Source organism: Drosophila biarmipes, chromosome 3R (genome assembly GCF_025231255.1).
Source record: "Drosophila biarmipes strain raj3 chromosome 3R, RU_DBia_V1.1, whole genome shotgun sequence".
NCBI lineage: Eukaryota > Metazoa > Arthropoda > Insecta > Diptera > Drosophilidae > Drosophila > Drosophila biarmipes.
This window is the reverse complement of record NC_066616.1, coordinates 27,049,645-27,076,513: the sequence shown is the minus strand read 5'-3', so window position 1 is coordinate 27,076,513 and position 26,869 is coordinate 27,049,645. Positions and strand designations below refer to the sequence as shown.

At 45.3% G+C, this 26,869-nt stretch overlaps 7 protein-coding genes across 8 annotated transcripts in view; 3 read left to right on the top strand and 4 right to left on the bottom strand.

Annotated features, from left to right (window-relative positions):
- LOC108024731 (serine-rich adhesin for platelets) overlaps nucleotides 1–11,760 on the top strand; it is a 52,358-nt gene extending 40,598 nt beyond the window's left edge. For both annotated transcript variants that reach the window (XM_050888504.1, XM_044095614.2), the window contains 2 exons: nucleotides 4,778–11,040; nucleotides 11,104–11,760. In XM_050888504.1, coding sequence (XP_050744461.1) covers nucleotides 4,778–11,040; nucleotides 11,104–11,391 — 6,551 coding nt within the window. In that variant the 3' untranslated portion in view covers nucleotides 11,392–11,760. The remainder of the gene's footprint in view (nucleotides 1–4,777; nucleotides 11,041–11,103) is intronic.
- Nucleotides 11,761–11,798: 38 nt separating this feature from the next.
- Nucleotides 11,799–13,013, bottom strand: LOC108024730 (tRNA-specific adenosine deaminase 2). The gene is made up of 2 exons (XM_017094827.3): nucleotides 12,363–13,013; nucleotides 11,799–12,308 (listed from the first exon to the last, which is right to left on the bottom strand). Exon 1 carries the CDS (start codon nucleotides 12,883–12,885, stop codon nucleotides 12,403–12,405), a length of 483 nt encoding a protein of 160 aa, XP_016950316.1. The 5' UTR covers nucleotides 12,886–13,013; the 3' UTR covers nucleotides 11,799–12,308; nucleotides 12,363–12,402.
- A 234-nt stretch (nucleotides 13,014–13,247) lies between these two features.
- LOC108024695 (single-strand selective monofunctional uracil-DNA glycosylase) lies at nucleotides 13,248–14,545 on the bottom strand. The gene is made up of 2 exons (XM_017094774.3): nucleotides 14,134–14,545; nucleotides 13,248–14,064 (listed from the first exon to the last, which is right to left on the bottom strand). The coding sequence occupies exons 1-2, from the start codon at nucleotides 14,446–14,448 to the stop codon at nucleotides 13,534–13,536; spliced, it is 846 nt and encodes a 281-aa protein (XP_016950263.1). The 5' UTR covers nucleotides 14,449–14,545; the 3' UTR covers nucleotides 13,248–13,533.
- Nucleotides 14,546–14,676: 131 nt separating this feature from the next.
- On the bottom strand, nucleotides 14,677–15,480 carry LOC108024697 (baculoviral IAP repeat-containing protein 5). Its single transcript, XM_017094775.3, has 3 exons — nucleotides 15,220–15,480; nucleotides 14,975–15,154; nucleotides 14,677–14,914 (listed from the first exon to the last, which is right to left on the bottom strand). The coding sequence occupies exons 1-3, from the start codon at nucleotides 15,373–15,375 to the stop codon at nucleotides 14,783–14,785; spliced, it is 468 nt and encodes a 155-aa protein (XP_016950264.1). The 5' UTR covers nucleotides 15,376–15,480; the 3' UTR covers nucleotides 14,677–14,782.
- Nucleotides 15,481–15,911: 431 nt separating this feature from the next.
- On the top strand, nucleotides 15,912–20,624 carry LOC108024694 (protein fem-1 homolog C). Its single transcript, XM_017094773.3, has 6 exons — nucleotides 15,912–16,728; nucleotides 17,471–17,793; nucleotides 18,530–19,160; nucleotides 19,231–19,774; nucleotides 19,833–19,961; nucleotides 20,059–20,624. The coding sequence occupies exons 1-6, from the start codon at nucleotides 16,475–16,477 to the stop codon at nucleotides 20,281–20,283; spliced, it is 2,106 nt and encodes a 701-aa protein (XP_016950262.1). The 5' UTR covers nucleotides 15,912–16,474; the 3' UTR covers nucleotides 20,284–20,624.
- A 2,827-nt stretch (nucleotides 20,625–23,451) lies between these two features.
- Nucleotides 23,452–24,620, top strand: LOC108024431 (uncharacterized). The gene is made up of 2 exons (XM_017094349.3): nucleotides 23,452–23,537; nucleotides 23,608–24,620. Exons 1-2 carry the CDS (start codon nucleotides 23,523–23,525, stop codon nucleotides 24,505–24,507), a joined length of 915 nt encoding a protein of 304 aa, XP_016949838.1. The 5' UTR covers nucleotides 23,452–23,522; the 3' UTR covers nucleotides 24,508–24,620.
- Nucleotides 24,621–24,717: 97 nt separating this feature from the next.
- LOC108024875 (carnitine O-acetyltransferase) lies at nucleotides 24,718–26,855 on the bottom strand. Its single transcript, XM_017095020.3, has one exon. It carries the CDS (start codon nucleotides 26,714–26,716, stop codon nucleotides 24,785–24,787), a length of 1,932 nt encoding a protein of 643 aa, XP_016950509.1. The 5' UTR covers nucleotides 26,717–26,855; the 3' UTR covers nucleotides 24,718–24,784.
- Between the last annotated feature and the right edge of the window lie 14 nt (nucleotides 26,856–26,869).

Sequence of the window (26,869 nt, the reverse complement as noted above, 5' to 3'; positions counted from 1 at the left end):
TATTTTAAAACACTATAATAATGTCAATTTAATAGTCATAAAAATCCAAAAAAAAGGCTCATTTTTAAAAGTTCTTCTTTATTGACACCGCTTTCTTCTCAGTGCACCTGAGATGCTTTTGCCTGAAACCGTAATGACAATGTTGCTTTCATTTCGTGTTCCTGTTGCCTGCTAATTGAATTTAATGTAGTTTAATTGAGACGAACGTGATTGTAACTAAAAGCGCTTTATGCTTAATTTACCGGCAGGATGGCAAGAAGGTTCTGCAGCCCAGAACCCAGTTAGCCACCCACCCATCCGCCACGCCCCCTGCCATGAGTGGGGGCACCTCTAAATAGTTCAAATTCAAATTAATTGCTCCCAGTTAAAGGCAATTCCCCGGGAGAGCGTTTCTGAGACAGGCGGTTGCGGGGTGGCAGAGGCATTTAAATATTTAACATTTCCCTGCCAGCTGTCGGCAGCTTTTCCGACAAGTTTATCCAGCGTGGCCGCATCGCCATGAATAATGCATAGTGGCGATTGTGTCACACGCTGCGTATGAGTAATGACTGGAACTGCTGGCCAAAGCGAGAGTCCTGGGGAACAATCGATGTCCTCAAGGACGTTTGCCAATATTAAAATCTGCTCGAGCGCAGCGCAGCGCGAAATTCAAATGCATCTGGCGCATCGCATTCGAAATCGGTGCTTGTCTAGAAAAAATAAATTCAAAGGAGACTCCAAAATGAAGCCCGACAGATGCCAGAATTAGCGAGAAGTTCACTCATTTTTATTTTCTGTTTCATTTTCATCCACTGGAGCTGTCAGAAAGTAGCACAGGATCAGCAAAAGAAGCAGTGGTGCACTGAGAGAAATTCTATAGATAAAAGAGACATTCAAAACAATTTATATATTTACATCAAAATGCAATAAATATTTTTTTTTTTTTAAGTTCAGCAAACAAACAAGTCAAAAAACCATAGAAATATGGATTTAGTTACACGATTTTTAATATCCCCTCTATAAAAAATGTTAAATATCTGTTATCTGGATTAGCTTGCAGTTGTTTTTTTCTCAGTACCATAACTAGAGCAGTAGAAACAGCTGTCATCTTAGAGAGAGAATGGCTAAAAACTGTCAGGCTGCATAATAAATTGAATTTCCTGTAGCTGGTCATTTGCCACCATGAAATTTGAGCGGAGCAGGCGGAACCGAATGAACTGGGCGTGGCATAAACATGCACTTGAAACGAAAGTACGTATAGCCCACTATCCGGGACTCCGGATTCCGGACTATCTGGCCAACACGTACGACCACTCGCTCCGTTCCAGCATGAAGACACAGGCGCAAAATGCCACCAGAGGCAAATGAAATTACCGCGTTGCCAGCCCGGCGATGGGCGAAAGCTCAAAAATCCAAATATCATATTTACAACTTGCAACTACAAGGCCCCCGGGGAGTTTTCCAGATGGAGAGGCCCGGCGCTAGCGATGGGACAGATGGAGAAAAACCCGCACTGAGGGATATTAAAGGAAGCGACAGGCGGCTAATGTCAAGCTGCTAACTGACATTTGAATTCCCCTTTTCCATGGCACTCTCTAGGCCCAGTAATAGAATCAGGCCACGGAAATCAGTAAAACAGATGGTAAAAAATCGATTAACACAGAAAACAACTATAGTTTGGGCCTTAAAAGTAAAAATATTTTCGAAAACGAAATTAAATAACACACTTAAATTACATTTTTAAGTATTCAGGGTGCATATAATTTCAAGAACAAATATTACTTAAAATATTTAACTGTCACCTTCTACATAATTAAATCTAAAAATTGAAAAAAAAATATTTTACCATTAAGCCCTGATAATATTTCATATAAAATATAATATATAAGCAACCAATGGCTTAGATTTGTTTATAAAACGACTTAAACTCCCATTATTTCCCCCTTTCACACCTTTAATTCCCTATCTGGACAAGTTAAATTACAAAACCCCTGCGGTGGTGGCATCACAAAAAAAGAGGCAACAAAATAGAGCACAGAATATAATGACGAAACTTTTAATGACTAATTAGGGGACATTTGCTCTGGCTTCTTGTAACAAAATACACACACAGCACCGAAAAATGCCCCGAGCGACAATGGAACGCTTAAACGTCCCAAGTTGGCATTTTGTGAAACCTCCAAAACAAGCAACTATACAAAAAATAAGATTTTCAAATCGTCAAATGAAAATTTAAATAACAGACATTGCTGCCCAACGAAGCAAACTCAATGACAGCCAGCTGGTTGGGTGGTTGGAGTGTGCGAAACAGTAGACCGCACCAACCAGCCGCTCAATAAATATTTAATTATCAAGGAAAAATAGAGTGAAAAATAGAAATCACAATTTGTCATTTTCGCCAGCTGGCGGGGCCATGAAAATTATGCCTATGTTGGAGGAAAAATAAAGGAAAGGGGAAAATTGCACACAGCGAACGTGTACTTATGCCTGCTTTTATAACTAAATTTTCGTAAACCGTAACGTGCTTAAATGTTGAAAATTGAAATTTTAATGCAATGGCTGTTGGAGGGGGAGACTTCTGTTTTTGGGTGTTGAGGGTGGCTATGGCAGTGGCAATGGCATATCCGAAACTATTTGCGGCCATGCTCTGCGGTCAGATTGTGGCTAACCATGTTACGCCTGCTCCCGGTCGGCACATGCCCCTGGGTATATATACATTTATATGTATAAATGTTTATATTATAGGGGATACAGGGGCGTTTCACGCATAAGTTTGCGGTCGCCTGGCCGCGCTCGCCTTTCGTTTCATTTTGCATAAGTTCCAAAGTACACATCATATATAATTAAAATCGTAAAACGGTCAATTTTCCCTCATCGCTGGAGGACAAGGACGGCCACAGCACACATCTCCATCCTTCGCCGCCATCTGTGTAATGGGTTTAGCATTTTTGGGCTTTCGTGTACAAATTGAAACTTTATGTTTGTTTGCCAACGAGCAGCGAGCGCGGCAAGCCGTGTGCTGTGAGGCGTTCTATTAAATTAGTTTACTGGATTTTCGGTTGCGGCCTGGCAAGAGGTTACATCTAAAATTTAAGCGCCCTGCCATCGGTGCAAATGGGCGTGTCAGTACGAGAAATCATTAGGAATTCAGGGAAAATTTGAGCTATTTACAAATTCTATTAGAAAATGACTAGGATTTCAGGATATTATATTAAATAAAAAACAATTTTTCGAATAATTTAAGTTTACTACGTATACTTAATATACACTATGAATGAATAGCAATTGAATGTATATCTTAATATTTATTCGGGATTCTTAAATACTTGTCCCCTGAGTTGATAATATTTAAAAATATATAGGTTCAAGCCTAGAGGTTTAATATACAACCCTTTATTCATTTTGATTCTTTCTTTGCCAGGCACAGCCCCTTTGAATTGTTCCATAATATCAATTCATTTTAATTTAATTAACATTGACCAGTACATCTTCCTCAGCACCCATTTTATTTGCAATTTATTTTTACACAAACTGTTCCAAACATCCCTCGTACACCACCTATCACTGAAAGTTTCCATCAATCTGGCACACTTTTTGGCCATATGAAAATTCTCTGCTGCGCCGCCTAACCACATTTGGTATAATTAAATTTTATGGCCATTAAATTTGGCAATTTTCATAAGAAATATATGGCCTCCGGCCATTTGGACCATAAACCATTGGCCAAGGCCTACATGGCCGGATAATAACAACAGGAAAGGAAAGACGGGCAGAAAAAAGCGAAATCAAATATATTAGGCAGTGACTGATGTGAATTTATGCCTAGACCCGGTCTAATTTTTAGCCGAGCATTACAATGTTCACAGCCAGCAGCCGGCACTTAAAAAAGCCCAAAAAAGCTGGATAAAAACATGCGGAAAGAAAAACACATACTCACAATTCATTTTCAAAACGAATTTGTCGCCGCTGTAACGGCCATAAATGCATTTAAATTTATTGGAAGGCAAAGTCTGCGTATGCCGCCACAAATAACAAGAAAAATACAAAAAATATATATTCAAAAAAGAGGACTCTCGCCCATTGAATGACAATAAATTATCAATTTTATTTTGACAGCGCGACAAATCCCGCAACTGAAAAACGAAAGACGAGCGCGGAAAATGTCAAACGAAATTGAGCAAAATATATGTAGATAGATGTGTTCGACATCCATGTACTATGCCCGTAGTACTATAAATATGTGTGTAATATATGCAGTCGGGAGAATTTGTGACAGGAAGTTTCAGTTCAATGGTTTGTTCCAGCGGGCGATTTCAAATTGCCTGGCCATGGCATGCGTATATGTGTGTTCCAAAAAAGTATGCTAATTTGTAGATTGATACTCGCCAGTTCGAAAACAAATTACGGAAAGGGCCAAAGTGCATTTTTTGTTTCCGAAAATTTTTTTGTAAAATAAAAAATTCAATGTGCTTTGCACTTGTTTACCCTCTAAAGGCGCCAAAACGATTTGCTTTGGAGTATTAATGGTATGCAGATACGATATCTCGCTATATATATCTTTCTATATATATATATATATCTTTCTACATATATATCTATTTATATCTATCTATCTATATATATCTATCTATATATATATTTATATATACATATAAATAACTATTCAAATAATTTCTTCTTTAATGCTCTTTAAGCTTTTCACTTAAAATTCTAAGTGATAACTGATAGATAAATAATTAAAATGTTATATGATTATCATATTATCCTTTTAAAATCTTTAAACTCGTTTATTTTTCAGACATCCCATCCTTGATGGACCAGGCAGACGTGGCCTTTTACTGTCCCGGCGAGGGTCTGTTTGCGGACGACTACGATTGCCGGATTTATTACCGCTGCGAGCGGCGGTCGGGCCAGTACATCCAGCCCTACCTCCTGGCCTGTCCCGAGGATGCGGTCTTCTCCCGCTCCCTGCGAATGTGTCTGCCACCGGCGATGGCCGGCCGGGATGAGTGCGTGGACCAGGTGAACGAGGTGGACGACGGCAGCAGCATGGCGGCAGAGAAGTGGGAGCAGGACGACTACGGTCAGGATGACCATAATGCGATGCTTAACCTGGCCGTCACACCTGCGGCCAATGAGCTGCGAACCTACGCCTCCACCCATCGGCTGCCCACGAATTATGGCCTGGCAGGTCTCAGCGGTGTCTCTGTCATATCCTTTTCCAGCTCATCATCCCTGCGAGCTGTTGGCGCGGAGGAGGCGGACGGGGTGATATGCCGGGATGATGGCTTCATGAACGATCCCAGCGACTGCACCGTGTTTTATCGCTGCATCTCGAATGGTCGGGGCTACAACAAAATAGGCTTCCGCTGCTCCGATGGCACGGCGTGGGATGAGTCCCTGCAGTCCTGCAACCACATGTTTGACGTACGTGCCAACGGAGGTTGTCGCAATCAAGCGGTTCCCCAAAACGATGGTTATTACGCCGGGCAAACGTCAACACAATCCTCGCAGACCAGTTACCAGAACTCCACCTCAAGCAGCCAGCAGAGCTCCTCCACTTCCAGTTCCTCGAATTCCTCGCAAAGCTCAAGCTCTACGTCCAGTTCGACATCCAATTCTAGCTCCAGTCAGGAGTCCTCCACTTCCAGTAGCAATCAGCAGTCGAGCTCCTCGTCTAGCAACAACCAGGAATCCAGCTCTAGTTCTAGCAACAATCAGGAGTCCAGTGCGGAGTCCAGCAACAACCAGGAGTCCAGCTCCGAATCAAGCAGCAATCAGGAGTCCAATTCAGAATCTAGCAACAATCAAGAGTCAAACTCCGGATCTAGCAACAATCAGGAGTCTAGTACGAGCTCAAGCAGCAACCAGGGTTCAAGCTCCCAAAACTCTGGAAGCAGTCAAGGTTCTAGCTCCCAAAACTCCGGAAGCAATCAATCCTCCAGCAGCAACCAAAATTCCGGCAGCAACCAATCATCCAGCAGTAACCAGAACCAAAGCTCTGGCGGCAGTCAAAGCTCAGAAAGTAACCAGTCCTCGAACAGCAACCAAAGCTCTCAGAATTCCGGCAGCAACCAATCCTCTAGCAGTAACCAAAACTCCGGGAGCAACCAATCCTCCTCCTCCAGCAACAGTCAAAACTCCGGCAGCAATCAATCCTCCAACAACAATCAGAGTTCCCAGAACAACCAATCCTCCAGTTCCAACAACAACCAGAACTCCTCAGGCAATCAAAACTCTAGTGGATCCAATAAACCAGTGCCTACAGAATGCGAAGATGAAAACACCTACATCCCCGACAAGGAGGACTGTGCTAAGTTCTACAGGTGTCGTCTAGATAAGGATGGAAAACTGGAACAAGTACCTTTCACCTGTGGACCCGGCACCGTTTGGAACCAAGACGACAAGGTCTGCGATCTGCCCACTGACGATCAAAAGAAGAAGTGCAACATTCAGTCGGGATCATCCAGTGGTAGTAGCAGCTCTGGACAGCAGTCGAGTGGAAGCTCCTCAAGCAATCAAGGATCTTCTAACAATCAGTCATCAAGCAACCAGAGTTCATCGTCCAGCAATCAAGGCTCATCAAGCAATCAAGGCTCATCTAGCAATCAAGGCTCTTCAAGCAATCAGGGATCTTCAAGCAATCAGGGATCTTCCAGCAATCAAGGCTCATCCAGCAATCAAGGTTCTTCCAGCAATCAATCCTCAAGCAACCAGAGCTCTTCCAGCAACCAAGGATCATCCAGCAATCAAGGCTCCTCCAGTAACCAAGGCTCCTCCAGTAACCAAGGTTCATCTAGCAATCAAGGCTCCTCCAGCAATCAAGGATCGTCCAGCAACCAAGGCTCATCGAGCAACCAATCATCCAATCAAGGCAGCAATCAAAGTTCATCGTCCTCAAATCAAAGTTCATCTTCATCGTCGTCATCCTCGAGCTCCAACAACAATTCGTCAAGCAACAGCACCCAATCAACGACTCCCAAGCCCTCCAATCCCGATGGTAATTGCCAGGATACGGAAACTTATTTGGCAGACAAAAAGGACTGTGCCCGTTTCTATCGATGCGTAGAGAATGGTAATGGCGGCTTCGATAAGGTTCCGTTTGATTGCTCTCCGGGAACGGTTTGGGATCCCGACACTAAGGGCTGCAACCATCCCACGGATGTGCAAAAGGAGCAGTGCAAGGCAATGGCCAGTGGTAATGGCTCATCCAATCAGGGATCTTCCTCAAACCAAGGATCGTCTTCCAATCAGGGCTCTTCTTCCAACCAGGGCTCGTCGTCCAACCAAGGGTCCTCATCCAACCAGGGATCTTCTTCCAGCCAGGGCTCTTCTTCAAACCAAGGATCTTCTTCCAACCAGGGGTCTTCATCCAACCAGGGATCATCTTCCAACCAGGGATCATCTTCATCCAATCAGGGATCTTCCTCGAATCAAGGATCTTCATCCAACCAGAGTTCTTCTTCAAACCAAGGATCATCTTCAAGCCAGGGATCTTCATCCAACCAGGGCTCCTCTTCAAACCAAGGATCTTCCTCAAACCAGGGATCTTCTTCGAACCAAGGATCTTCTTCCAACCAGGGATCATCTTCCAACCAGGGATCTTCCTCTAACCAAGGATCTTCCTCAAACCAGGGGTCATCTTCCAATCAAGGCTCCTCTTCATCCAACCAGTCCTCATCAAATCAAACGTCGTCCTCTCAGCAGTCGTCTTCTTCTAACCAAACTTCATCCACCACACAGAAACCCTTCAAGCCCGCTGAGAAATGTGAGAGCGAGGAAACGTTCCTGGATGACAAGGAGAACTGTTCCAAGTTCTATCGTTGCGTGGATAATGGTAAGGGTGGATTTACCAAAGTTTCATTCACCTGCCCACCAAACACACTATGGGATCCTGAGGCCAACAGCTGCAACCACCCTGACCAGATCCAGACCAATCCCCTTAAGTGCAAAAAGGTGGTCAATCAAGGCGGATCCTCATCCAACAACAGTGGTTCCTCTTCGAACAGTACTTCTTCAAACAGTGAATCCTCATCAAATAGTGGTTCTTCCTCCAACACTGGCTCCTCCTCCAATACTGGATCATCTTCAAACACTGGATCATCTTCAAACACTGGATCTTCTTCAAACACTGGATCTTCATCAAACACTGGATCTTCTTCAAACACTGGATCTTCTTCAAACACTAGCTCGTCCTCCAATACTGGATCTTCTTCAAATAATGGCTCATCCTCGAACAGTGGCTCTTCTAACCAAGGCTCTTCTTCAGGTTCCAACTCATCATCATCATCTTCATCAAACAACAACAATAACCAAGGTTCATCTTCATCGTCCTCAAGTTCATCCTCGTCCAACAGTAGCTCGACTTCCACAAAACCAAATCCTTCGGAATCTTGCAAGGTCAATGGACAATTTATTGGTGATAAGACCCAGTGTTCCAAGTTCTATCGCTGCGTGGATAACGATAGGGGAGGCTTTAATATGGTGGCCTTCACATGCGGCCCTGGCACTGTTTGGGATGCCCAACTTCAGGCCTGTAACCATGCTTGGGCTGTAAAGGAATGCGGAGGCGTTGCCCCTTCTACAACTCCTCCTCCATCCACCACCTCCGGACCAACTACATCCAGACCATCGGGACCATCCTCCACATCAAGGCCTTCAGGCCCATCTTCCACAGCCAGACCTTCAGGTCCATCATCAACATCCAGACCTTCAGACCCATCTAGCACCTCACGTCCTGTGACCACCCGACCAACAACCTCCTCTCCTTCCACATCTTCATCCTCTCCAACGACATCCCCTGTTACCCAGTCACCCAACACCGATGGCAAATGCAACTCCGAAGGCTTTATGGCCGATCCCAGCAACTGCTCCAAGTTCTATCGCTGTGTCAGGAACAACAAAGGTGGCTACACCCCAATCCCATTCCAATGTGGATCTGGTACCGTTTGGGATCAGGATCTGCAGACCTGCAATCACAACTTCAACAATTGTAACACTGGCACGGAATCCACCACATCGAAACCTCCCTGCGAGCCAACAACCAATGGAACAACGACTACTCAGAAGCCTGTTACCTCCACATCAGGACCTACGACAACTGATTTGCCTTCTACCACGACTGATTTACCAACCACAACAGCAACTGGGATACCTCCCACAACAACAACCAGGTTACCTCCCACTACAACAACCGGTCTACCTCCCACTACCACAACGGGCTTACCTCCCACTACAACAACACGTTTACCACCCACAACGAGCACAGAAATACCGACCAGTTCCCCCACTACCATACCGCCTAGTACATCAACAAGCAGTTCGGAAACAGAAACCACAACGATGACACCAAATCCGGAAACCACCACACAGCCACCTTCTACAACCACTATGAAGCCCCTTCCGGCTGGAACTGAATGCACCGGAGAGGGTTACATGGCCGATCCCGAAGATTGCAGGAAATACTATCGATGCATCAGCGCTGGAGCCTCCTACAGAAAGTACAATTTCACTTGTCCCAAGGGTACAGGGTGGAACGAAGATGTGCAGACCTGCGACTACATGCAGAACATACCGAGATGCTCGAAGTTACCTGCGGAACCGGAGACCACGACACCAAGTGAAGAGTCCAAGGACCCTGGAAGTACCACTCCACAAACCACGGATGAACCTACAACAGTGACTAAGCCCAATACAAAACCAACCACAGAAGTTACAACAGAGAATCCACAGAAACCAACGACAACCGAATATCCCAACAAGCCAACTACCACGGAAGAGCCGCAAAAGCCCACCACAGGAAAGCCTACAACCACTGAAGAACCCACAACAGAGAGACCGCAGAAACCCACAACGACCGAATACCCCGGAAAGCCAACCACCACAGAAGAACCTACAACAGAGAGACCTCAGAAGCCCACCACCACCGAATATCCCGGAAAACCCACAACACAGGAACCTGCCACCACAAATATTCCCGGCTATAACCCACCCACAACATCCGGTCCGGTTGAAACTACGACCTCCACACCTGGTTATAAGCCAACCACCAACCAACCAACAACCGTAGAACCTATCACCGCCACTACTGCCCCTCAAGGACCCACCACCACATCCTCACCTCAACCCACAACTACGGAAAACCCAGAAAGCACCACACCGGAAGGTCCTGCGACCACCATTCAGCCTGAACCGCAGGCGAACTATACCTGCACAGCCGAAGGATTCTTCCCTGATCCCGAAGACTGCAGTCGCTACTACCGATGTGTAGATGCGGCCAAGAATGGCAAGTACCAGGTTTATGGCTTCAAGTGCGGTAAGGGAACCGTCTGGGACACATCCACCGAAACTTGCAACTATGCCGACCAGGTGTCGGGTAATTGCTCATCCGGACAGACGACTACCCCATCGACTTCCACGGAACCAGGTTCAACGGGTACTCCTGAAACAACCACTTCTAAGGTTCCGGAAACAACAACTTCTAAGGTTCCCGAAACAACAACCTCTAAGGTTCCTGAAACTTCAACTTCCAAGGTTCCCGAAACCACTACAACTGGAGCCCCTGAAACCACTACCAAGCCAGCACCGGAAACAACTACCTCTGGAACTTCTCCCGAAACCACTACTTCCGGAAGCACTAGTCCTGGCACAACTACCACCGAAGCTCCTGAAACCACTACTACAACAGCCAGGCCTGTGACCACCACCACCACGAGTGCTGGGGAAACCACAACCAATCCGCCATCGACTGAAGCTCCAAGCACCACTGAGAGTCCCACTCCCGAAACCAATACCACCGCCCCTTGCCCCACCACGGGACCCGGACAGAATGCCTACGTCTGCCCCACCGGATTCCGCCAGCATCCGGAGAAGTGTGGCATGTTCTACCAGTGCAGCGAAAGTTCGGACAGCAACGATCTGAACATCGTGGTCTTCCAGTGTCCCAATGGAACTGTCTACCAGGACAAGACCTGCAGCTGTGGCAAGCCCCAGGCGGGTGACAAATGCCTGAAGGATATGAAGAGGACCTTGTTCGAACAGGAATCGAAGCTTCAGAATGTGGTAAGTTTATAATCTTTAAACTTCCTTGTTCCTTCCTTTATTCAATGTTTATTCCACCAACAGGTACAAATCAGCTCGACGGCCCCTCTCTGCCCGGATGAGGGTCACTTCGCGCTCAACGATGACCAGTGCGGCCAGCTGTTCGTCAAGTGCGGATACTCGGAGGTGACGGGACGCATTGAGGGCCAGATCCACCGCTGCCCGCAGGGATTCGCCTACTGGAACGTGAGCCGTCGATGCGAGCCCGCCCGCAAGCTGCTCAACTGCACGCCCACCACCTACAATGTGGGCGGAAATGTGCCGCTGGAGTGGCTCAACATTGGCCATAGACGCCGCAGCATGCGCATTTAATTAGATTTAGTCTAGACTCGCTTAGTAGCCTGCCATTGTTTGTTTGCTGCGCCAGCATGGGATTCACATCCTCGCACTTGGCTGGCCCAGCAAACGATCGAACAGAAGAGTTAGCTTAGGATGTAGGAAAATTACAGTAGGTTAAGGCCGGGTTTACCCCTCCAACATAGACGGCTTTTGAGGAACTTATAAAAGAAAATAACTAAACTTAAGTAACAGAAACTTTTTAGGCTGGGGGATTTTCCCTCTATATCAGGAGTATTCCGAAGCTTTGATTGTTGGAGGGCTAACAATTCTTGGTGTCGGACTGCGGGGCTGCACTTTACGCATTTGAAAAGGAAACAAAAGATTTTTGAGTAGTCTTCCTATAGTGGAAACAGGCACAGCCTTCACTACACACACGTAAATGTTGTAGCTATTATGCAGTAATTGTATTTATGTTTAGAGTTTAAACATACGTTCTGAACGCCATATACAATAATATATATATATACTTAGACTATGCTTAAAGTTTATAATAAATTGAAACATATACAAAAATCGTCGTAGAATGCTGCAGTGGAACTTATTATACTTTCGGGCTATTTTCCGGGATGCAAAAGGATTTAGATTGTAGTTTGATTGCTAACTACTTTTTCACTCTTTTTTTTATCCATAAAATAAATAAGTTTGTTTTTCAGACCCTTTTGTGGGTTAAAACTATAACTTTAGGGAATAATTGGTTCCCAGGAATTTTCTGGTCGGAAAATAGTTGGTTTTACCGAAGATTTATAGTTTCTGCACTTCTGTATCTTGTTTACCTCTGTTGGCTGACTATCTTCTCTTTTCGCGAATTAGTTCTCGAAGGTTCCATCATCCACAAACTGTTGCAGCGCCCCTCTTTCCTCGAGGATTAGTCGGTAGCTCCATTCCTGACCCTGAAAGCAATGATATATATCGTCTTCCCTGGCAAATTATTGATTAATAGTTACCGCTCATTCCCGAAAGTGGTTGGTTTTTCCCTGACTCATCCTACTTCTTCTTCTTGGCCAGTGGCGGTGCCGCCGGATTGTCGCCCTTGTAGAACTCCTTCAGCAGGGCCATCGCCTCATCCGCTCGTACTCCCCCGGTGATATCGATCCTGTGGCCAACCACGGCTGCCACGTCCACCACTGTCTTGCCACCAAAGCGATCGTTTTCGCAGCCGTAGATGATCTCCTTGACCCCCAGCGTATGAAGGGCAGCGGAGCACATGATGCAGGGCTCCACGGTGACCACCACGGTGATCTCGCTGAACAGCTGACGCGCGGGAAGTCGCCGCTCGCGGCAGCTGGCCAGGATGGCGTCGATGCAAATGAACTCGGCATGTCGGGTGGCGTTCCTGTGGATGTTCACCTCGTTCCCGCCACGTGCGACCACCTTGTCTCCATGAACGAAAACACAGCCCACGGGCACCTCGCCGGCGTCACGTGCCCGCCGTGCCTCCACCAACGCTTCCTCCATAAAGGCGGCCATTTGGCATGGAAATAATCTCGGGCGAACTGGGTGAAAAGCCGCACACAGATGGATGACCAGGTCAACAAAAACAAAAGGCGACTCCGGAGCAGCTCTCACTCTGGCGGCGCTTTGCAACACTGGGAAACAGCTGGCGGGGAACGGTCACGGCGGGAGCGGTCACAGTGACACAGCGAAATCACCCCTCACAAATATTACGGGTATTCCTTATTTTGAAAATTAATTTTAAAAGATAATGAGAAACTGTATTGTTTTCTACAGCCAAATAGAAAGAAAATAAAATAAGAAAAAATATGTATATTCTAACACATTTCCTTTCACAATTCAAAATATCCAGAGTAGCTTTTTATGTTATACTTAAACATTTTATTTCCGTTTTAAAGATTTTTTGTATTACATTTTAAAAATGATTGTACACTAAATTTGCACAAAATATGTGGTTCTCCTTATTTATATGCATATGCTTACATTAAAAAGATCAATTTTTTGTATCATATTAAGAATGATTTGTTTAAAATCTAATAGACGAATTAGAAAATTTGTACTTTGGTTCCTTAGCCCATATAAATATTACTTGAGTATGCCAATTTGTAAGCACTACAAACACCTATTTAAGTTTATGAATGCATACCGGATGCATACTGTGCTTCAAGCCTCATTCCGCAAGAAGCGGATTAGGTTGTTCTCCTCCAAAAAAGCTCGAGCCTTGTTCGGCCAATCGTTGTTATTTACAGATCGAGGACTTGGATGTGGCAGCCGCAGGACACAAACGGAGTCCGATTTGCAGTACCTTGAACCCTTCAGTGCGGTATGAACATATTCCCCCACAGCCACCAGAACTTGGGGTTTCAGTAGAAGCAATTGCTCCTCCAGTGTTTCCAAGCAAAACTCCCTCAATTGCTTTTTGTAGGATCCTTTAAGCTCACTGGGCGTTAAGTTCTTGCCCGCTTCGTCAAAGAAAGCCAGGGGGCAAAAGTTGTGTACAAAGCATTGCTGGGAGAAGATGTTTATGTTTCCAGCCAAGCGCAGGAATAACTCCCAGAGACGAACGCCACTGGGCTCCTCAATCCTGCAGTCCAAGCCCAAGACAGGTCGTTTGGGATGCTCGATTGGGGGTTTGCCCACAGATCCTGATATTTGCATCAACAGTTTGACAGTGCGCACGTTGCCGAAGGGTATCTGCAGAGTAAGATATTTAAAGGGTTCATTAAGATGTTTAATAGAAGCTGAAAGGATGTTCTGACTTACCCCGGTTTGAGCCATTCCATTGGGTCCAGGATTCATCCCAATAAACACCAGCTTTTTGGGGCCACTCAAAAACCGTCGCACATAGTCACAGTGCAGCTGTGACGCATACACTATGGGGTTGTAGATGCACTTGATGTTCGGTGGGGGGGTCAGTTGGTCGAGCGCCTCGTTCAACTTGACCTCGGTATTGTAGAACTTCAACCACAGAGGCTGGCCGAAGAAGTCGGATATGCTAGCTCCCTCATTTGGAAAGGACTTTTTGGTCGCCACCTCCTCCAGATTGTCTTTTTGCTGGTTCAATTTGCGTTTTAACATGGCGTTTAATCAAACCAATTAGCTCGGTTCAAAGTCAGCTAGATGTGGTAGGGGGAGTCTGGAAACTGCATTTGATTTGTTTACTAGTATTGTTTTGAAACAGCTGTTCCTTATGGAGGATTAAGTATGACCGTAGACTAGCGTATCTCGGCGGTTTGGGCTTGATTAAGGATTTTGACCAAGTTACTATTCTAGTTTACATATTCTCTAATTAAAGTAAGATTAGTGTTTAGTAGTAAGTTATTTTTATTAGGGCATAAACAACCCGTTTTATTAGCAAATCTCTATAAACAAAGGGTTAAATATATATTAAAAATGTTTACAAATTAGTGTTCTATTTTTGATTGTGCGTAAACTCATTCAGACGCTCCTCGTTTTCCCGGATGAAGCTGGCTTTGAAGGTTCTGCAGGTTTTCTCTATGCTGCCCTTAACAACAGTGCCGAGTAATTCGAGGAATTGTGAGACCTATGGAAGGGATTTACCAAGTTAGAGGATGGGATGTGTGCTCAGGGTGCGGGAACTCACTGTTAGATTCCTTTCGGGGCACGACAGCTTGGCGAACTCGCACTGAGGGGCATGTTTGCGGTGCTCCATCCACGGATCGTCCTCGGACTCCCAGCCATCTAGGGTTTTCCCGCACACAAAGCAAGTGGCGGTATCGTTTTCCCGCTTGGTGCCCGTCCAATAGAATCCCGCCTCCGCCATCTGTTGGGTAACATTTATCATGATTTCTCGTGGGTATTTTAGATATTTTATCCATTCGATCTTGCCTTGGAAATGCTGCACAAGGCGGTGTCTGGAAAGGGCCAACTCTTGAAGCTCTCCACGCGATGCTGTTCCAGGAGATTCAGCTTCCGGAAGACCTCCAGTTTCTCGCCGTCCAAGCCCACTGCAAGATCATTGACCGCCGGAGATTCCATTTGCATTAATTTCACAATTTTGAGACACAAAACACAAATAATGCCTATTTTTTGCAAGCAGCGCGTCGTTGTTGCTGTGTCTTTGAAAATAGGGTTGCCAGCGATGTAGAATTATCGATATGGTACTGGCAGAGTTGCCATCAGTGTGTGTTTATCGATATAATACCTATCGCTTGGGTAACGAGCACAACTATCACTGGAAGTCACAGGTTTTAGTTAACTTAAATTTGAAAAATGTTAAGTCAAAAAATTAATTTATGAAAAGGGGGTTCAATATGGAAACTTACTAATTTATGAAACATATTAATTATTAAGTAAAACAAGAAGCAGCTTTAGTGGGTTCAACAAGCAGAACAAGTTTTGCCGGCATATTGTCTATTTATGAAAAGAAGAATTTTTTCTTGCATTATATTATAAATAGGTACTGAAAAGCAACCATTTGAAATTGAAATAATTTTATAGTCGATAAGTCGATAACTTTCCCAGCACACGACAACCCTGCCGCTCTGTTATGGCCAACAGTCGTCTGTTGCAGCAGCTGTTTCAGTTATTGTCATCCCCCGTTGTGTACACACTGTTTTGACGTTAAGAGTTTTGCTGACTTTTTATTTATAAACAGAAAACACGGGAAAACATGGTGTAGACCGTGAGCCAGACACCCACCCCACACCGACACACGGCCACACACACACCACACCGCACTTCTTGTTCCTTCATTTGAGTTTTTGCAATCGCCAATTGCGAAAATCGCCCAAGGAGCCCCAAAGATTATGCACCCAAGTTGCACGCTGCACAGCAATTGATTCCGAAGAGACGGAGGAAAGGAAAGGCAGCCAAGCAAGCAGAGGTACAGAGAGACAAAAAGAAAGTGCTCGGACGGCCTTGGGCGAAAAACGGGAGCAGCGAGAAGCAACCCAATTAAGTAGCCCAGGCTGGTGGGTTCAGTAGGTCACTGCCGCACCGTTTTTGCAAGGGGGCAGTGGCCCAAGGACACTCGGGAGGAGGCCCACGACACCCCCCACAATCCACGCCCACTGCTGAGGACACAGAGACAGCCACCCACCCAACCACCAGTTTCGTTTGGCAATGAGACGGTGCGCTGGCAATGCGCTCACTTGAAGGCAGCCGTCGACAGGTCGAGCAGCTGCAGCTGGAGCTGGAAGCCAAGGATCAGGATCAGGTTCGGAGTCCCCGCCAGGAGCAGGAGCACACAGTCGCACGGCCATCGATGGCCAACGAACGCAAGCAGAGCAGTCCCAAGGTGGAGCTAACCAAGCTCAGTCACGAGCTGATCGAGGAGTGCAAGCGCAGCCAGGAGGACTCGCTGCTGTCGCGCCACCTGCGCCACGAGCTGGAAAAGTATGATGATGATTACCAATTAAAATTAGTACTCATGGCGAACGTAGGGCCCAAAAATAATCAATTATGTACAGAAGGTCAACTGCAAGTCTCAAAGCTGTACTGTATTCAACAAGCATAAAGTTGTAATAGCTAGTAATTTCTCATACAGTGAAAAGTGTCCCAATGGGAAATCGTCTTAATCGATTCGCCTGACATATAATTTACAATGACGCCATATCGTAGGAAATGTTCTTATACACATGCATTCTATTGCCCTATAATAATTTTTACAACTTAGAATTTTAAAGTCACAGCAGATAATTTTTATTACTGATAACTACTGCAAGACATGATGTTTATTAGATAATATTCAATTTGGATAACAAGTAAATATTTATATATTCATAATTTGTAAATCAAAAGTATTATTTTAGTTTTTGCTCTTATCATATTGTATTGTATTGATTTTATGTTTTCTAAATACCAAAAGTATTTGAGCTGCTAAGGTACACAAAAATTCCACAGAATTTGTTAATCATGTTTAAAAGGTACCTAATCAGCAATCACAAATGACCAGTCATAAGTGTGGGCGCTACCAGAAGCGTCCAACGTTTTGATGTCGTTGTACTCTACACCTTATCAATAATTATGCCCACCAAATCATTGCCCCTGCACGTGCTGATCAAAAGCTTCCGACTCTCTACCCTTAACTTTACACAGAAAATAATAGTTGATTTTAAAAATTTGAATTTTATTCTAGGCTGCCCCGCGATTCCCGTCGCGAGTTGGTGCGAAAGCAGCGGAATGGCTGCGCACCCCTCTTCATTGCCTGCAAAAGGGGAGCCGTGGACATCGCCGAGTATCTCATCACCATCTGCGAGGCGGACATCGAGCAAAGGGGTCACTTCGAGGTGCCGGAGGATAACAGCTTCCACTATGTATCCCCGCTCTGGGCAGCCGTCGTCTCTGGCAAGCTTTCCATGGTCAAGTACCTGGTGCGGATCGGATGCGACATCAATGCCACCTCCGATTCCGGATCGACGCCCGTGAGGAGCGCCTGCTACATGACTCACGTTGATATCGGTAATTACTATTGTTCTTCATAGTAAAGGCATTCCAAGGCACTCGTAAGAGGCGGAGGGCTATGCATTATTGAGTACCATTCAAGATTGCTTTGGTTGTAGTCCTGGAATTTTGTAATAGAACCGCTCCTGGGGTGGTTCAGTGTAGGTCCTCATTCCAATTAAATTCGTTCACACGCAATTTGTCCATTTAATTCAAACTTTGCAATCGTACACACCCTCCCACTTTTGCACAATATGCACCAACAAATTCCATAAGCAGGTGGTATAATCACACGATTCACTCGTAAGTTCTGTCTCCATACCAAATTAAATTACGTTTGCTAAACGATAAGTATGTACAAAACATTTAAATTCTTTGGTCTGACTTTCAGATAAGCATGGTATGAATGCTCTTGGTTGTAGCATTTATGCTGTCTCGTTTTTGTTATGTTAGACAATAGGAATTCGCATAATAACACATTAAACTAGGTCAGAGAAAGCTGCTTCTGCTAAGGTGTTCCATTCCTCAAAGACTAGACCATATCGGGTTGTATATATTTTTAAAATTAACATTAAATTTATCATTCACAACAGTTGTTGATGGAAGAATTTCCATAATGTGTTCTATAAATTTTTAATTGTTCCTTCGATTTCTTCATTAAATTATACAAAAATAAGTTTTATATCAGAATCGTTATATCCTCGCAACTAGAAATAACCTTATTAACTTTAAATTTCCTTACTCTACCCAACAGTCAAGTTCCTGGTAGAGAACGGAGCGGACATCAAGCGACCCAACATCAATGGCGGCACCTGCCTGATCAACTCGGTGCAGTCGGTGCAGTTGTGCTTGTATCTGGTGCGCAAGGGAGCGGACATTAATGCAAGGGACATTCAGGACAAGACGGCGCTCCACTATGCAATTCAGGAGCATCGGCTGGATACCACAAAGATGTTGATTGAGCAGGGCGCAGATCCGTATGCCAAGAGTCGGTACGGAGACGATGCCCTTCGCACTGCCTGCTTGAAGGGAGCTCATCAGATCTTTGATTTCTTGAAGAAGGAGCTGAACTATTTGCCTGCCAGATTGGCGGAGGCTCACGAGCTGATGGGATCGACGTTCCTGGACGAGCACAACGAGTCGCGGGTGTGCATTCTACATTGGCGCATGGCGCACCACATACGGGCAGCATATTCGCCGTATATTGAGAAGAAACCGCAGGTTCCATTGCGCACTGCCTACGAGAATGCAGTGGAGTTCAGTACGCTGGAGGAGCTGGACAACATTGCCACCGATATGGATGCGATGCGGACCCAGAGCCTGCTCATTTGCGAGCGGGTTCTGGGACTGACCCACAAAGATATGCTGTTTAGGTTAACTTTTAGGTGAGATTATTAGAATAAGTGGCTTCCTTTGATGTGCAATGTATTTAAATGCTTAAATCTCTTCTTCCAGGGGCGCCTCCTATGCGGATTCACTCCAGCTGCAGCGCTGCATTGACCTGTGGCGATTCCTGCTCGAAGTGCGCGTGTCCAACTGGTCCATCCTGCACTTTGAAACTTGTTTCGCGGCGCAGGCGCTGGTGCGTTTGATGTTGGATCTGCATGTTCAGAACTCCAGCCACATAAGGAGCGATGCCAGAGCCAGGTTTGTGCATCAGGATAAAGTGCTGCCCAGGTTCGAGGATGTTCTAGGCGTTTTTCGAACGCTGGCGGAAAGCGCCATTGTGGTGAAGCACCTGCTACTCTTGAGGCCCGTGTTTAGAAGGCAGCAGGAGAACTACGACCGGGTGATGAGGTGTTTGGCTCACCTTATCTATTTGCTGATCAATACCGTCCACACCGAGGCGCAGAACAAACTTATCTGCCAGGCGGTACACGAGACCGTGGTTGTGGGCAATCTACGTAGTGCCAGCACCGCCGACACAATGCTCCATCTTTGCGCCTCGCGGTTGAACGTCATCAAGAGCGGCTACATCACTGACGACAATTTTGCCGATGTGCGTAGCTACTTTTTAAATTTAGATTGTTTAATAAACAAACTCTTATCATCCTTAGAAGACTGTGTTCCCCAATGCGGATGTCATCAAGCTGCTCATCCAGTGCGGTGTCGATGTCAACATCAAGAATGAAGCCAAATCCACACCCCTGCACGTAGCCTGCCAGCCCTACAACTATGACAATGAGGTAAATGAATCTTTTGCTCTCTTTATAATGCTTATAAGCTGGCAGATAACCCAGTATTCAAAAAGAACCAATTTAATCGCCCATCTTATCCCCACAGATTGTTCATTTATTGCTCAAGTGCGGTGCGGACATCGATCAGCCGAATCGTGCCGACAAGCGGCCCTACGACTTAATAGCCTCCAATCCCACCAGCACCATTCCGCTGCTCAACTTTGTGACGCTGCAGTGCTTGGCGGCGACGGCGATCAGCAAACACCGGATACCCTACCACAATCAGCTCCACAGGCAGCTGGAAAAGTTCGTCCGAAGCCACGAACCGTGAGGAGGCAGCTACATCGTTTATCAAACGCTGAATCGAAGCCGGAAACGTGTTTAATGTCTATGTCTTATGTCTAAATTATAGGCGTTTCAACCCCAGAGGATTGTCCCCATTCGGAATTTTCAAAATTTCACCAGTGTCGGTTACCTTGTCTCGCTCTATATATTAAATACATATTTACAGATATCTATATCTATTGTTAAATCGGCTTAACGTAGTTTTAAACTCCATTCGAGATCAGATGAAATAGATGCAGAATCAGAATCAGAACAAACATTGTAACAGAACAAGCAAAAAGTGTAAACGATGAACGTGATATTAAAAACTACATATATATATAGAGAGTGTATCGGAAACATTAATATTTTAGAGAACTTACAAAGCGAATGGCGGATCTTTGTACTTAACAAATTCTGCTCTGCTGTTTGATTATTAGATCCTAAAGAGAGCAACTCATTGTAACGCCAATACAGTTTACACATTATCTACATACATACAATTACGCCTGAAACATATACTAAATATATACTATATATATATACATACAACTAGAATAACTAATTGAACACTTGTTGAACTACTAAAATCGAACTCGATAACTGAATGTGAATTGCAATTTGTGAGAGGGCCAAAGTCACTCAACCTGTTCGACAGCATTTGTCCCTTAACTTCTTATGATTACCATGCTTTTTAGACCTATGTACTATGTGTATGCCGGTGGGCCAAAAGATTGTGTTGGCCCGCTGCAAGTATTTTAACAACCATTTCTGTGAGACCGATGGATTGAGTTCGTATAGCACGCGTGTTGCATAAGCCGGATCGAATAATTATCTACTGAATTTTGAGTAAAACGAAAATCTAATCAATAAATTGAATAGTTTACAGTTTACTGTCAATAAAGAGTGGTTAATTGTTTTGAATAGGGTATGAGGTAAAGGCTAAGTTCTTGTTTTTCAACACTTTATTCACAAACAATTAAAAAAAAAACTATGTTTAACATTTTCTTCGATGTTATTAATTATTATGTTGGCTTGACCATCTCGAAACTTATAGGAAATCATCCACTTAAGTTGTTTCGGTTATCGATCCCTATCATTTGTCAATATTTGTGCCACAGCCCATGTAAAACTGTCAGCTTATGAGCAGAAAAGACAAAAGACGATTCGTTCCACATGCTTATTATAAAAATGGTGGTCTTATCTCGGCTTTCTGTGGGCGTCCCAAAATAGTTGTGAACCCAAGGTGTCCCATAATTAATTTTGACTCATTTTTAGGCCAATAATTAAAAATGAATTTATTATGACCGGATGGTAGGCCTCGCAGGGGCATTTATCGCCCCATCAATTCGATGTGATGGATTTGGGAGGCGGATTTACGGTCGGACGGGGGCTTGGGGTCGGATTCGGTTGCTAATACTATGCACAGAAGTGGACAAAGGCCGTCTATGTCAAAATCTCGCATGGTGTGAATTAATAAATTAAAATAAAATAGTTTTGTTACGCAAATCATAATTTGTGTCCCGTCAACATTCACTTTTATGCTTTGGCTAATCTGTGCACCGAGTGCTTTGCATTCAATGGATTTTGGCACTTATTCGCTTTGCATAAAATATGCAAAGTGCGGCAATAGTTGGCAGCCATTAATCACAGGGCTCCACTTTGGTCGGATTCCATTTTTATTCCCATTAAGATATTTCTATTTTTTGTTTGCCACTTTCATCCTAATGCATTTGGGTCTATTAATTAATGACAACGTAATTTTGGTTTCCCATTACAAGCGGAAATTTATCTTTGCATCTCTAATGCCCGCACATAAACAAATGGTTGCAGCCAAAAAATAAACCATGTTTCGGTTTCATTTCACTGCTTTTTTCATGGCCCACGAAATTGGCGTGAGAAAGTAGAAAACCTGTTTTTCATTTTGGCTTTGGCCAGATAACAGCCGCTAGAAATGTGGGCTAACTTATCATCTGGTGGCCAAGGTGCCCTTGGCTTGTTTATTTTGATTTGTGTGTAGAATTTCCCCCAGCTAATGAGATGCATCTCAAGGGGGTTAGTGAATAAGTCAAAATTGGAAAAGATTCCTATCTCCATGATGATTTGATGTTGCAGCATTCCCATTATAGCAGACCCGACAATTAGCCCTATAAGGCCCTATATCTGATCTCATTCCGTATGCATCTGTTTTGTGTTTGTTATGACAACTAATTTCCGCTGGAAGCTGGGCATGTCCAATTGATGAGATTTACTTTCGATTTTATCGGTTGATTTACCTTCACTTCTTCAGTTCGACCAGCGATACCAAATATACGAGCATTTTGTCTCAATTTGGCACATTTAGAGCTGACAATATTTACGCCCCATCGAATGGACACAAAGACCTAGACCTTGGGCCAGACTAAAATATATGCGAAATGCTGCAGTCCCCGAATATACAATTTTCAATTTCCATTTGATAGCTCAAGTTTTGAACAATAAAACAAAATATAGACAATGGTCCCATGGACAAAAGTGCATTTTAAGTCGGGCTTGTAACCTCGACGCCTATCTTCGTCATCAATATTTACATATATCGCTCTGCGACATTCAACTGATCTGCAAAAATTGAGGAGCAACAATACTTTTGTGTTAATTTAAATGAGGGTTTGCTTGTTTACCTGCAACCATGTTGAAGTGGCTGTGATATCTTAATAAAATTTCAGAGAAACATAGACTACATTTAATATCATGATATCATGATCACTTCTAAGAATGTAGTTGGTACATTTTTTAAATATAATACGTAACTCTCTAAGACATTTTAATCTGCTCCTACACAAAAAATAAATCAAATAGATCGTATATTTTAGAAATAACAAGATTACAACTTCACTGATTGCTTACAACGATTGCGGATTTTTCCCCGTAAGTGTATTACCCATTGTTTGGGCTTCCTCTCGCTCGACTTTTGTGGAACCCCTTGTAAAGCTAATACAAAAGCCCACTTGCCACCCAACCCGATGGATCCGAGACCATCTCTTCGCCATGCATAACAAATGTTTTATGACCCCTTTGACTGTTGCAACTGTGTTGGCTGCTGTTTCACGATTTGTTTCCGATTATAAACAAGTTGTGACCGGGGATTGGTATAAAAGCCATGGTGCCCAGTTGACCCATCATCACAGCAATAAGAAACTCGGACAGCGAGGGAGCATCCGGCTAAAGACAGCTAACCAGCAGAGAGACACCCACCCAAGCGGCAGCATGAAGATATTTGTGGTGCGTTGGCCCTTGGATTACCCTAACCCAACTGGATAACTGAGGATTATAATGATTACTTCTCTTTTAGACGGTTCTGATGGGCGCCCTGAGCCTGAGCCTCAGCCAGGCGGACATCAGCTTGACCCAGGCGGGCTACAACTACCGCATCCAGCAGCAGCAGCCCCCAGTGGTGGCGCACCTGCTGAACCAGCAGCTCCAGCAGCAGCAGCAGCTCCAGTCCCACCAGTCCGCCCACCCAGTGCTGCCTCCTCTGCCACTGCCCTACCTGCCTCCCGGTGGCCAGTTCCAGTCGCAGCCTGCTCCTCGTCCCACCTCTGGTTCGTTCCCCATGCCCACCGGCTTCCCCGTCAACTTCCAGACCGCTCCCGTCCAGCAGCAGCGACGTGCCCGCCCACGGGTGAGGATTCCCAAGCGGCCCATCGTGACCAAGAACTTCTTCATCCACTCGGCGCCGGAGGAGTCCGAGGATGAGGTCCAGGACGAACTCAACCAGTTGGCCCAGCAGCCACGCAACCACTACAATGTGCTGTTTGTGAAGACCCCGGCGCAGACGAACCGTGCGGCTGCTCTCAACCTGGCCAAGACCCTCAAGCAGGAGAAGACCGTGGTCTATGTGCTGGCCAAGAAGACCACTGCCTCCGATCTGCAGGATGCCATTGCCGAGACGCCGCAGCACATCAACAAGCCGGAGGTGTTCTTCATCAAGTACCGCACTCCCGAGGAGGCCCTGAATGCCCAGCGGCAGATTCAGTCGCAGTACGACACCCTGGGAGGCAGTTCCACCATCACAGACGAGGGCGTGGCCCCCATTACCTCGGTAGTTGGATCCCTGGATCCGCCAGAGGAGGACGAGGAGGAGCAGCAGCAGCAGCAGCAGCAGTCGGAGGGACACTTTGCGGACAATGGAGCTGGAAACTCTGGCGGAGCGCCCATCGGCAATCATTATCTGCCGCCGAACCAGTTCTAAGTATTCTTCATTGCTCGTCACATCCAGATCTAGTTAGCTGTCATCAACACCTCTTAGCTTTAAGTAATGGCCAATTGTTACTAAAAATCATATTGAAATACAATTGTTTAAAAAAATTTTTGAGTTCTTTTATGGATCAAGTAGGTGTTTCTAAGGAAATACCTAATTTCCCCCCACTGGCACCCAAAGCTGTATATAATACATAACATCTCTTATTAAATGTATTATCAAATACTTTAGTAATTTTAAAATCAATGTGGACTATCAAAAAACACTTTTAAAGTTTGCAATTAGGCTGCGGCGGCTTTTCTCCCGATTCTGGACAGCTTTCTAGAACCTCCCTCATTTGGGTAAAGGACTGCTTGAGGAACTTGGCCAACTTGAATGGATCTGTTACCTGACAATGGCGCCACGCAGTTATGGCCAAGATAATGTCATGCTCTCGAGGATTATAACAGCAAGAGTATCCATCGTCCGTGGCGGGACCATAACCCATGAAGGCATCATATTTCGTGGCCACCTGGGAGGTAGACATGCGGAAGTGGTTGGACTTTACATACCCCGGCGATGTGAAGAACTCTGGGATGGGCAGGCAATTCTCCACGGCCATTAGTTTTAGACCAAACAGGTGCCGATCGACGCCTTTGCCCTGAAGAGCCAGCTTGGCATACATCTGATGGCACATCACCGCCTCACGGAGCTTGTCAGCCCGTTCCCGAGCTGGCAAAAACGGATCATCCATGGCGTAGCAGAAGGCCAAGGATTGATTGGAGCAGGAGCGTATAGTTTCGGTTCGTCCACCATCAAAGATACGCAAGTGAGCGGACTCGTATTGCGCAGCTGGCTCAGAGTGCATCATAAAGAAGGCCAACTGCAGGGCGATCTGAACAAAACTATCCGGACCAAGGCGCTGTTTTTTAATGAAATCCTTGCCATATCCCTCGAACCTAAGAACCTTGACTTGTAGGGCGCAGGCCAGCTTATCAATGTTCCTTTGCGCTATCATCAGCCATTGCTCAACGCATTTGCTAACCGGACAGAACTTTATTTTCTCTGCTGGAGTAAAGTCCTCCGATCCGCTTTCCCCATAGCTAGGATCATCCTTCAGCTTCTTCACCACATAGTCCATCATCATGGCGATGGGCTGGCCCTCAGCTGGCGAGTGTTCGTAGGTGAAACCCACGTTTCCATTCGGGTTGACCACCAATTGAATGGTTTTATCCATCCAGCGATTAGCACTGTTGGCTTTACTTCCTTTGCCATGGATCAGGGATTGGATCAACTCTTCGTCTTCCCTGCCCTCCTTAGAGGAGGTGCACCTATCGAGGGAGACGGTAAATAGGGCATTTTGAATGGTCTTCAGGGCTTCCCTGTTTCGAGGTGTATTCGAGAGGTGTTCATAGGCCTCGGCCCAGTTGTCCCTCGAGTCGGTGGTCAAAATACCATAGGGAACTCCCAGTTCGGTTTCCTTCGACATGATGTCCTCCAACTGAACAGCCAAACAAGGAGCTATAATAAGTTTTCCCTCCTTATCGTATATTTTCAGTTGGTAAAAGTGGTTCTTGTAGATCACCACCACATAATCAGAGCAGGGATTATAGACAATGTCATCGGTAGTTCTTCTGGGTATTCGACAAGTGCCAAACACCTTGCCAAACTGGCTGTTGTCCAGCTCATGTGCGCCCATCTTAACAATGGGAATTTTCCTGGCATGCACCATGTCATTGAACTCACCGAGGCCAAAGATAACTCTGGACGTGTAATCCACGAACTCGTGCTCGTTTTCGAAGCACTGCCTGGGAAAGGTCATGCCGGGACTCACAAAGGCGGTGACTGGGGATCGAAACTGCAGGTAGGCCACTTTGAGCCAGCGGTGGGCCAACCAGTTCTTCTCCTTACTGCCAACGGCCTGCAGGAGCTTCTGCAAATCGGAGCCTTCCCTCCTCAGGAACTTGGCAGTTATATCCTTCTGCTTGGCCATCTCCTCGGGGGTCAGCAGTGGCTCAACTGTGGTCATAAACCTTTTCAGGGTTTCTTCGAGCGGCAGAACGTGGTACTTTAGTAGATTGGGCTGATCCGAGTTTGAGTCTTCCTTGGTGGTGCTAAAGCTGGCAATCAGCATTTTCTTCACGAGCGCATTTCGCATCTGCTGCCTAACCGAACCCCTTGCCAAGGTCCACAAAACCTTGCCATTGTTGCGGAACTTCATCTCAGGTATTCGCCAACTCGCCGTTTGCCAAGATTGGTAAATTTATTGACATGTGTTTGTTTAAAAATGTGATTTTTGGTAATTTTTTTGTTAAATAAAGCTACATTGTTACTGTCAATTTTCAGCTTGTTTTGATCAGTTAGTAATATGACT